General features: G+C 35.6%; 1 protein-coding gene across 7 annotated transcripts in view; it reads left to right on the forward strand.

The window, feature by feature from the left end:
* Bicd1 (BICD cargo adaptor 1) overlaps positions 1-6,396 on the forward strand; it is a 197,231-nt gene extending 190,835 nt beyond the window's left edge. For 4 of the 7 annotated variants that reach the window (XM_052722029.1, XM_052722031.1, XM_052722033.1 and 1 more), the window contains one exon: positions 339-6,396. In XM_052722029.1, the coding sequence (XP_052577989.1) occupies positions 339-426 (88 nt within the window). In that variant the 3' untranslated portion in view covers positions 427-6,396. The remainder of the gene's footprint in view (positions 1-338) is intronic. The other 3 variants (XM_052722032.1, XM_052722037.1, XM_052722035.1) reach the window with 2 other exon arrangements.
* The last annotated feature ends 5,567 nt before the right edge of the window (positions 6,397-11,963 follow it).

Consider the following 11,963-nt stretch of genomic DNA (forward strand, 5'->3'; position numbering starts at 1 on the left):
CCAAGATAATAAAGTTTGAAAAGGACTGATCTAATGACACTTTACTGCCAACCCAGAGATCTAGGAGTTGGAGACTGTGCAAAAACTGAATACTTGGCTTGGAGGACAAGTTCATGTATCAGTTCCCAAAGTTTCTCTTTACTTTTTCTTTTTTCTTTTTCCATGCTCTGCTTTAAAACCTGAATTTTTCTTGGCATGCTTTGAATTTAAACAATTTTCTTCACAAAGTTTCTGTTCGTGTGTTTAAAATGTATAGTGCAATAATTTGTCTGACCATCACAGTGTACGTGGTTGTTTACCAGTATGATTTTGCTAACTGCCTTCTTTCTCATTTTCAGTCCGGACATTGCCCTCCCTGAGGAGCAACCACATTCCAGCTCACAGTGTGCTCCTCTCCATTGTCTCACCAAGCCTCCTTACCCCTAGTCTTCATCTCTCATGGATGAGTATATGGGCTGAAGGTTTTGTAGCCACACTGAGGACACTGCCTGAGATCTAGCAGGTGTTTTCTTCTTGGAGACTAGATGTACATATAGATTACAGTCCATCATTTTTGAAGAGGAGAGAGAGTTCAGAAGAATAAAATGATGCATTGAACCTGGTGTAATCAAACAATTTATGGTTTATCTGAGTCACAGATGACCTGCAATCAAATGGCAACAGTTCACTTGAAATTTAAATGAAACATGTATCTCAGTTAGCTGGCTTTACCTCCACAGCATAAAAGAGATCCAAGACAATGTAAAACAGATATGTTGTAAAATCATCTTTCCCTGTACTTCAAAGTCAGTCATCAAAGTTGATTCCAATATTTTCATTGATATTTATTTTGTATTTTATTTGCTATATGGTTTGTGTTTATAAAGATACCTTCTGTAAGCAGAATTCATTTATTTTTAAATACTCATAGTTTGCTCAATTTAATTTAGTTTAAAATCTGGAACTGGCAAGATTATGGTCCTTTTTCTTGCAGAAAATTACAAATGAGGTGCATCAGAATGTTAACACTAACTGTTTTGCTGCTACATGAATATTCTTTATGCAGTTATTTTCTAATTAGTAACTCATTAATTGCTAGTTTTTTTTACTATATTTCTTCAGTGGACATTTATTAAGTAAATCTAAGAAAGAGGCAAAGATATGATTCATTGACTTAATCAAGTTTTGATTGTATCTTTAATTTTTTTAAGTTGAAGTTGAGTAGATATATTGGTGCTGCTCCTGTGTGATTGTGTGTGTGTGTGTGTGTGTGTGTGTGTGTGTGTGTGTGTGTGTGTGTGTTAAAGAAGGGAAAATTACTAGAAGGAAAGAAATGGTGTGTTTATTTAATGACCACAAATTTTTTTTAAACTTTTTCCAAATTTAGGGTCTTACTATGGGTTTCCCACTAAAAGGGATCACTATAAATGTAAAAACATATACATATATAGCTGTAAGGTAGGCTTGGCTTGTTAATTTGTGCATAAAGTGTATGTTTTTATTGTTTGTTTATTTCACAATGAATCTTTCTTGCAAAAAAAAAAATAAACCTTAGATCATTGTCTACTTTTGACAAATACTCAGGTGCCTACAGTCATATTGAGATAAGACATATTCCTATTTAATTTACAGATTCTGCTAGGTAATTTTTATGACTTTATTTAAGTCAATAGAATTTCATAGAAAATTTTAGGTTTTGCATTATTGAGAAAACGAGGACAACAGCTAATTGAGCTGTGAGGTCTAACTTGGATTCCTCAGTTCTCAAGTGCTGCCCACATAATTGCGCCTAACCCTGACTCCTTGTCCTTGTCAGGTAGCCTTAACTTACATAAAACCATAAAGATTTTACTTTTTTATTTAACAGTATCTTTAACTTCTCTTCAAAACAAAACTGGTCCTCACTGTTAGCAAAAAGATGACTAGCGCTGTAGGAAGACAACAGAGATTTCAGAGCTTCCCAGCTTGTGGCACATTTATGAAGTGCTCCATCAAAGGTCAGCTGTCAGTCACAAAGCACATTGCAGGAACTTTGTTTGTTTTTTCTGTTCCTGTTGAGTAGCAGTCATAGTTACCAAAGCAACCCAAAGATTTTGTGTTCCTTATCTGAATAATGTTTTCATGTTATTTCTTATGCAACTTGGAGTAATAGTTGAAATAGTTGCCCAAATAGGGATGCAGGTTAAAGTACAGCAACACACAAGACAGATCCTGATGGAAGTCCTAGTCAATCAGAATCCCCACATAGTTGCCTGTATTGCTTTGTTATTTCTGTACATTCTCATTTATTGGTGTTGAATTTGCCTGGTGCCAATATTAGTGAGACAGTATCGATTTTCATTGGAGTTCAATTAAAGACAACTTCCTCTGTTCTTTCTTTTTCACTTTCCCCTTTCCTAAGCATGAATTGAAACCCAAGAAGTGTCATAGTTGCTAAGTTGACTTTGACCTGAGGGATAAAATGCCTTTTTTAAATAAGTACCCCAGAATGAGTTGTGTCTTTGGAATGGGAACTCAACAATGGATCTCTTCCCTGTGTAACCACTGTTGACATAACTACATTGTGTTTGTGTGTAAAGCTGATTTCTTCCAATATGAAATTTATCAATAAGTCTGTTATAAATGTGTTTCATTTTAGTTGTTTATTTGAACAGAGTATGAAATGTTTGTTTTGAAATATTAATTCTTTAAAATATTAATTTTAACAGAATTTAACCAAGAAGATATAGAAACTTTGAAATAAATTTCTCATTTTCAGCACAAAAGTAGGTGGTAATCTCTAAGCAGTAAGAGACTATCATTTATTTATGTTGTACCACAACATTTAGTATAGTTTAGACTGAGCCACATTTATATTTATTTATTTACAGACCTTTTCAATGAATAAATGTATAGTGCTGATAAAAATGAATACCTGTAAAGATAACATTGGGATGTAAAAAGAAAACGAAAAAGTGAAAAACTGATGAAACAAAAAGCATGAATCTCAGTAAGAATAATTGAAGGTGCATTTGATATTAAAATATAAACTATAGAAACACTACAAATGCTAATTGTTGTAAACATTTCAAACAAAGGTGAGAGGTAATGTTCAAGATTAGTTAGGCAAAGTAACCAACTATTTGTAAAATTTCATTACATTTTACTCTGTGTGTGTTTGTGTGTGTGTGTGTGTGTGTGTGTGTTTGTGTGTGTGCACATGCGTGCATGTACACACATGCGTATCCACAGTATGTGTGGAAGAGTCAGAGGAAAACCTATAGGAATTACTTCTCTCCCACAATTATGTGGACCCCAAGGTTTGAACTCAGATTATCAGGTTTAGTAGAAGGTATCTTCATCTGCTGAGCCATCTTACTGGTCTCCATATTTTTTTTAATGTAAGCACAATTACAAAACCGAATAGAAGAATTAGTATGAAGAAATGCTTTTCCACAGAGGATTTTTTATTAACACATAATAGTAAAATAAAAAAGAGCAATAAACTGTGATTGGCCTAAGTGCTTAGGAGCATAAAAAAACATTGGATGCATAAACCTTTTGCATATCTAATTCTGGATTTAAAAGAAAGAGGAGGAGGAAAAAAGAATTGTGAAAACTAGAAAATAAAAATTTAGGAATGAAGAAAAGACTTATTTGAAGTTATACTTTACATTTGCCTAAAGGAGAGGTCCAACAAAAAGAACTTAACAAATGGTAGAAAGTAGCTACAGATCCCATAAGACTAATTGTGAAAGGTTAGTATTATCTGTAGAAAGAGATTTTTAACAGTGGAAAATTAATCATTGGATTATAATGATTTGTTTTTAAAAATGGAATGCACTGGTAGTCTAGTAAGTATAAACAATTTACAATAATGTATTATTCTAGGAGCCCACAATTCTATGATTTCTTTTGTTTTGAAATCTAAAATATATCTAATTTTTACTGGTTGGTCATGAAATATTTTTACTTTTGAACTAGGATAACAATCTTAATTTTCTAAGGTATTTATTATTTTTTAAAAGGAGTTCTTCAAAGTTGTCTGGAATATAGCAACTTCACTTTAAAGAACTTCAATGTCAAAGTCTAAAAAGCAAAAACCCTCAAGAAAACTTCATAAATAGAAGGTATGCAGTCTCTTAGAGGAGACAAATACTTCTTAAATTCTATTTACTTACAAAGATCTTCTGTCTTTAACATTTGCTTTACCTATGCCATAGAACATGTTCTTGTATAGATAAGTCCTTCTCTATTAAATAAGCATGAAAAATTGGCTTATTGAACTAGTTAAGAATGTGGGTATTCCCTCATATACTACATTGAATAAAATGCTCTCCAATAACCAAGCACAGATTACAAATAATGGAATGAATAAATCAAATATATTTTCTACTGTGATAAATGTCAACTTTTATTGTATTAGTCAATCAAAAGATTTAATCTTTCTTAAGAAGAAATCAGTGGGCAGGAATAGGGTGTGGCTCAGCAATGGGGTGCTTGCTGGACCTGTGTGAGACCCTGGGTATCATCCACCGCACTGCAAAACAAACAAAACAAAAACTGATGGATTTCCCCACATAGAATCCTATTCATTCAATCCAAGGAGGTCACAAATGAATTGATACTGTACATATAACTAAATTTGTAAAGCCCACAAGTTTAAAACTTTTGTTTTTTTAATAAATAAGAGTGATTTAAAATAATCTTTGCATGAAGGCTGCAAAAATTGTTTTCAAATAAAGCAGAAAACTGCCGAACTGAAGTCATGCTAGTCAGCATGACCAGTGCCACTGTTGAGAAATAAGTATGTATTTCAGAATTGGTGTCCTAGCTCCTGAGTGACCATTTCCGTTTTCTGTAATAATAACCCAAGATGAGTTGTCTGAAATTAAATCTTTATGTAAATGCCATTTTAACTACAATAGTCCCTGATATATTGTAGCCTGGTTCTTTTATTTAAATACCTGAAAGACTTCAACTGAGACACCTCTTTCATCTTGTTACTCAAGGTATAAATTAATGAGATAATTTGTATTAGAATATGTGCTTTGATATGGGATTTTTCAGAACTGACAATCTGTTTATGAGAAGGCACAAGCAATTGACCTCTGTCGTTATAAGGCAAGAATATAAGATGTTTGCATGAAATATTTCACATCGTGTAAGCTTTCCCATATCCATAACATGGATTCTACATTGAAACCTTACTTGTCTTGTGATCTCTTCACTAGGAATGCAAGGAGGCTGTTACATGTACTGGGTCTCCTTTCCATACTGAAGTGCATGGCTTTATCCCTCAAGTGTATTTTTACACCTCTCAGCTGGGGTTGTTTAATAATCTGCCACATCTGAACTGAAGCTTAAATGACCTGCTGAACCAGATAATTTCTGAGATTGGAGTTTAATTGCTCTACAACACTTGCTGATAATTTATTTTATTTTAAGTAACTTTCATAATCAGTTGCTGCTCATTATAACTCTCTGAGACCATTGAGAAGTAAATTTGATGCTTCTTAGTGTGAATGTATGCTTTTTGTTTAAGGGAAATGGCACCACTGTGTTGACAAATCTTTATCTTGTAATGGTGAAACAGAAGGAATCCTAGGGGCAGTGGTGGCGCACATCTTTAATCCCAGCACTTGGGAAGCATAGACAGGCAGATCTCTGAGTTCCATCCAGCCAGCCTGGTCTACAAAAGGAATAATTGGGTTCAAAGCTATTATTGTGTGGCAAATTAGAGGAAATACTTTTTAATGTTATTGCCATAGAACTTTTAAGCTCAATGGTTTGACAGTTAGAGTCAATCAAACAATATTTTTGAAAATCTTTTATGACATTTTTGTAATATATTCACTGTTTTTATTTGCATGGCTATGCATATATGAAGACATGATTCTGATGTTGTGTTTCTTTCCCATGTTAAAATTTGTGTTGTTGTGGTCAAACCTAATTTCTATGCTGTATGATTATTCTTGTAATGATTAAGTTATTCCTCCCTCTCTTATTATGCCTTTGGGGCTTAAACAATGTGAAGTGTTTCTATCTAATAATAATAATACCATGTGAAAACATGACTAAAGACCAGTTTAAGAAATGGTCTTGCTAATTATTTAAAAATCCAAACATCAGAGATATTATCAAAGACACATGAATTTGTTTTAAGTTTAGAAAGTTCTTATGAATTTATTGTTTGATGTTCTTTTTACTTTTTTAATTGTAGATAATCCCAAGTGAGTTTCACAAAGGAGAATCCATACGACATATGCTTCTTTCTGTGATATGATTATATATTCAGTAGTTGTATGAAAGGCACTCCATTGCTAAGGAAATAACCAGATACTAATAATTATTATGTTGGTTAATCTTACCAACTGACCATATTGTAATGCAAAACTTTTTTTCAGTAAATAAACTGATTATCTTTTGTTCATTTCATCAATGCTAAATTTTTATTAGTTTAGAATTTTTCTGTGTGCCATTTTCATTTATGCTTACAACAAATAAAAAGTATAGGAACCTCTATATGATATATATTTTTATCCAATATAAGATCTTATTTAAACTAAAAACAGAAGGGTTTGCTTTAATATTTCTGCATATTCCTGTTAAGTGATGTGTATCAACTTTATTTTCTCCTTTTCCTACTCGTAATCTTTCCTCAAAAGGTATTTTGGCAGGAAGATGCATTTAGTTGAATTCAGCTAGAAATGTATTAATTCAGGAAACAGTGTTTTAATGAAAAGAGAATGGAGCTTTATATTTGGAAGTAATCCTTGTTTCTTTTACATAGGAAAGAACTCAGTCAGCAAATGTGAGGGAGGTCACTTTTACTGGGTCTTTCTTCTTTTTCTCCCCCTTTTTTATTAAGAAATTTTTTTATTTGGTTTGCATACCAATCACAGATCCCTCCTGTTCCCTTCTCCTGCCCATCCTCCAGCCTTCCATGAGCAACCCACCCTCCATTCCCTCCTCCAAAAGTTAAGGCCTCCCATGGGGAGTCAGCAGAGCCTGGAACATTCAGTTGAGGCAGGTACAAGCCCCTCCCACTGCATCAAGGCTGTCCTACCATGGGTAATGGGCTCCAAAAAGTCAGCTCATGCACCAGAGATGGATCCTGCCTGGAGGCCCCTTAAGCAGATCAAGCTACACAATAGTCTTGTTTATGCAGAGGGCCTAGTCCAATCCCATGGAGGTTCCACAGCTGTTGGTCTAAAGTTCATGAGTTCCCACTAGCTTGGTTTGGTTGTCTCTGTAGGTTTCCCCATCATGATCTTGATGCCCGTTGTTCATAGAATTCTTCTTTCCTCTCTACAACTGGACTCCTAGAGCTCAGCCTGGTGCTTGGGTATGGATCTCTGCATCTGCTTCCATCAATTACTGTAGAAAGGCTCTATGATGACAGTTAGGGTATTCACCGTTCTGATTACTGGGGTAAGCCAGTTCAGGCACCCCTCTCCGTTGTTGCCAGAATCATCCTTGTGGATTCCTGGGAACTTCCCTAGTACCAGGTTTCTCCGTATAATGTTTCCTTCTATCAAGGTATCTCTCATTGCTCTCCCACTCCATCTCTGTTCCAGTTCGACCACCCTGTTCCCTTACGTTCTCATCCCCCATCCCCAACCCTCTATTGTGCCCCCTAACCCCCAATTTACTCCTGGAGATCTCATCTATTTCCCCTTCCCAGGGCAATCCATACATCCTTCTTAGGGTCCTCCTTGTTAGCTAGCTTTTGAATGGGCTACAGAGCTAAACAGAGAATTCTCAGTGGAAGACTCTCAGATGGCTGAAAGACATTTCAGGAATTGCCCAACGTCCTTAGTCATCAGGGAAATGCAAATCAAAATGACTCTGAGATACCACCTTACACCTGTCAGAATGGCTATGATCAAAAACACTAATGATAATCTATGTTGGAGAGGATGTGGAGCAAGGGGAACACTCCTCCACTGTTGGTGGGAGTGCAAACCTGCACAGCCACTTTGGAAATTAGTATGGCAGTTTCTCAGAAAATTGGGACTCAATTAATCTCAAGACCCAATGATACCACTCTTGGGCATATACCCAAGGGATGCTCAATCATACCACAAGGACTTTTGCTCAACTGTATTCATAGCAGCATTATTCATAATATCCAGAACCTGGAAACAACCTAGATGCCCTTCAACCGAAGAATGGATAAAGAAAATGTGGTACATATACACAATGGAGTACTGCTCAGCAGTAAAAAACAATGGCATCATGAAATTTGCAGGCAAACAAATGGAACTAGAAAATATCATCCTGAATGAGGTAACCCAGACTCAGAAAGACAAATGTGGTATATACTCACTCATAAGTGGATACTGGATGTAAAGCAAAGGGTCTTCCTTCAATATAAGTGATAGTAAACCAGCTGTTCTGGGAATCATCTGTTTTGATTCTGCTTCATTTTACAGTGGTTCAGGGGAAAAATAGGCAAGCATGGGTTTATGTGAGGTGCTAATGAGTAAAAATGAAATACTTTGTATAACTGATCAAATTTATGGGCCTGGCTAAGGTTGCCTCTTCACCTTTGGAACAGAAGACATTAGAAACACAGTTGTCTTTAAAAAAAAAAAATCTCTTGCCGAGCAGTGGTGGTGCATGCCTTTAATCCCAGCACTCGGGAGGCAGAGGCAGGCAGATCTCTGTGAGTTCAAGGCCAGCCTGGGCTACAGAGTAAGTTCCAGGAAAGGTGCAAAACTACACAGAGAAACCTGTCTGGAAAAAAATCTCTCCCTGTTCTAAAAACTACTGTTTTTACTTTTGTCTTAGGAGGTTGGACATACAAGTGTATTTGATACTTGGCCTTTTCTTATGCAGTAACACCAATAATTTGTCATATTCCTAAAACTTAAATAATTAGACAAGCCTCCATAAACATCAAGAAAGTATTTTTTAATCCAGGTACATTGACACATCCCTGTCACAGTTATTGGAGAGGTGGAGGCAGGAGGAGCAGGAAGATCACTTAAGCTTTTGAGTTTAAGGCTAGGAAGACTGTCTTGAGAAGAAAAAAGAAAAGAAAAAGTCTTTTTTTTACCTCTGCATTTTACAGACAGCTTGTAATATGGAGTATCCCTGTAATCCCAATTGCTTAGGGAAGTCCAGAATGTACTGGAACTTCAATATGCTTTTCTTAATATTTGGTGCTGCACATGCACTGTAGGAGTTACAGTGATTATCATCTGAGAAATGGGTCTTTTGCTCTCCAGCTTTTCTTACAGGACTTAACATTCCCATAGTTAGAATCACCAGACACTAAGAATTTAAGTTAACAAGTAGTTATTCTTATCATACCTTCCTGATGAGTCAAAATACTAGATCTTTAATATCATTATAAATTGCCTTCATGAGTGAATTAATTCCTCTGATAGAATTGCTTCTTAAACAGTTTATAGATCAATCATATTTGAATGGGTAACAGAACCTCAGATGTTTAATTTATAATATAACTGTTGAAGATAAATCTCACTGCCAGAAGTTTAAGTATCAAAAGTAAATGTGATGTGTAATAGAACTAAATTATAGAGGACAATATAAAAATAAAATAAGTCAACCATGATAGCAGATTGTTGTAGTAAAAGTTACAACAAAAATACTTAATTTTCTTTCATACCCACATTTGTAGGGCATACAGGATGGATATTTTCATAGCCTTACCTCTGTTAGTACAAAAGTCAGTTGGGAGTGACTATAAACACTCACATAGAAGTCTGTTTATGTCCCACAGCAGAATGATGAATATAATTTGAGAGAGCAAGTATGAAAAGAAAATGTAGAATTTCTTGTTCAAAGATTAAGCATTTCAGGGCAGTGACATCAGGTCATTAAAGCAATCAAGAAGTCCCAATGAATCCAGGCTGCTATATGACAGTGTCCAGAGTATGATGAAACAGTGGCTGATTTTCAGTTTCTATGGTTGAAGAAAATATTCTAGAGAAAATGTAATGGTAGCACACCAAGCACTTGGTCTGTCATGTAAAGTCCCTGAGCCCCAGCCTACGTATGGTTTGCCATAAGTTTAAGATTCCATCTTGTAATACTCATTTTCCATACAGCTGTAACATTTTAACTCAAAAGTTTATAAATTCTGATACATGTACCATAGTATGCTGAAATTACAGAAAATTCTGAAAGAATAGGAATCTAACTATTGGGATCCAGCCCCTTAATAGCCTTTTCCCAGGATCCATGGAAGAATCTACAATGAACTGAGGAATCTAGTCTTAATGATGTCAAATGAATCTATGTACATGAAACTCTTTACTCCATTTACTTTATTCTTCTGAGTCAATTCTCTTTCTAAACCTCTATTCTGCTCTCCTACTTAGCTCCTTTCTTGCCTGATTTCTCTCTACATTTTTCTGCTATTCTTTTTAAGTTCTATCTTAATTCTCCCATCTAGTTTTTTCCCATTTAGTTCTTTCCCATCTTGTTCCTTCCCACCTAGTTCTTCCTCATCTAGCTCTTCCTCATTTTCCATTTCATTCTTCTAGTCCCCCAAGTCTCTGAGGTTTTTCAGTTACATACCCATACAAAGCAGCAATTCCCTGGCCAAGGCAAGGTCATATAGGATTGAATTCTTTCAGGGTCAAACAGAGAGGTGATAAGATCTACTCCAAAGTAATTGTCAGCTATCATTTACAACCCAAAATGGAAGTGACTAATGGGGAGTAGAATCAACTGAGGGCTAATTTCAGCTGATAATTCTAAGAAAAGGGATATATGTGCTCAAACTATATTCTTAGAAATGGTTAATTAAAATGTTAAGAGCCTATAAGTTACTAAATCATGAGTGAAAATAAAACTGCCTTTTTTCCCTTGGGGTCTGAAATCTATTTTGACTGTGCCATTTTCTGGTGGGGGAGGGGGAAGTGCACTTGGTAGCTAGGCAACCGGCTTGATGCACCTGGTATGTAAAGCACCGGGTTAATTGTTAATGGGAGATCTGGAACTAGAGATAAGACTTGGAAAGGGGAAGGTTAAGCTTAACTAGCACATCTGCCAGGCCTTCTATAATAGATAGTCTGGATGCTATCCATCTGCAGTCAGTTCTTAGGAAGTCTGGGAAGTATCTCAGATAAGATACTTTCATCTGGAGAAGGACCTGGCCAGATGTTGCTAATGACAATAATTACAGAAAGGCCAAAAATTAGGGGTCTGGCTGTGTGACTTCTGTTAGCACAGTTGGGAGATGTTATCCATATACTTTAATTGTATAGGGGAAATTGTGCCCAATGAATGATCAAACACACTGTTATAGGAATGGAAAAGCTAGAATACCACACAAGAAATTCATAGCAAAAACCAGCTAATATTCAAAAGCCAGTAACACCAAGACTCCTTGAGACTTGGCTTTATCCTCTGGAAGAGTTCTGAACTCTTCCAGGTAATAGCTTTTGCCATAGTCAGCTGAATTCCTACTTTGTATTTCTGCAGCATGCAGCAGAAATCTTCAGAGGCAGTACAAATTTTAAAAACTGCTGATACTTTTGTATTGTGACTTCTTCATTGTTGCTAGTTATTATCACAGGAAATTTGACTTAAACTATTAGCTGAAGATTGATGAGGAGTTTATACCACAAAGTTTCAAAGGGAAGAAAAAAATGTTTACACTGGGTGTGCTGTGATCTTATGTATGGCAAAGAAGGGAGAAAATTATAAAATGATTTAAATTATTTCTCATTTTTGAAATAGACATGTAGAAATGTTTATGTGCTAAGGAGCAAAGGATGCAATGGAAGGGGACTAGCTTGAAGCCTGGCTCTGTAAGCAGGTGTAGTAGCTTTTATGTGTTTTGCTTTTTAAGTTATGGAAAAATACTGTCTATTTATAAAAGAAATATGCCCCACCCACTCCAAATTGCACAAGGAAATCAGAAATAAAAGTGGAAGGTCAGGGGTTAGGGTTAGAGTTAGGAGTTAAGGTTAGGGTTATGGGATTAGGGGTTCAGAGTTAGGAGTTAGGGTTAGGAATTATCG

The sequence above is a fragment of the Peromyscus californicus genome, unplaced genomic scaffold (genome assembly GCF_007827085.1).
Source record: "Peromyscus californicus insignis strain IS unplaced genomic scaffold, ASM782708v3 Scaffold_6__1_contigs__length_162567912, whole genome shotgun sequence".
In the NCBI taxonomy this organism is placed as follows: Eukaryota; Metazoa; Chordata; class Mammalia; order Rodentia; family Cricetidae; genus Peromyscus; species Peromyscus californicus.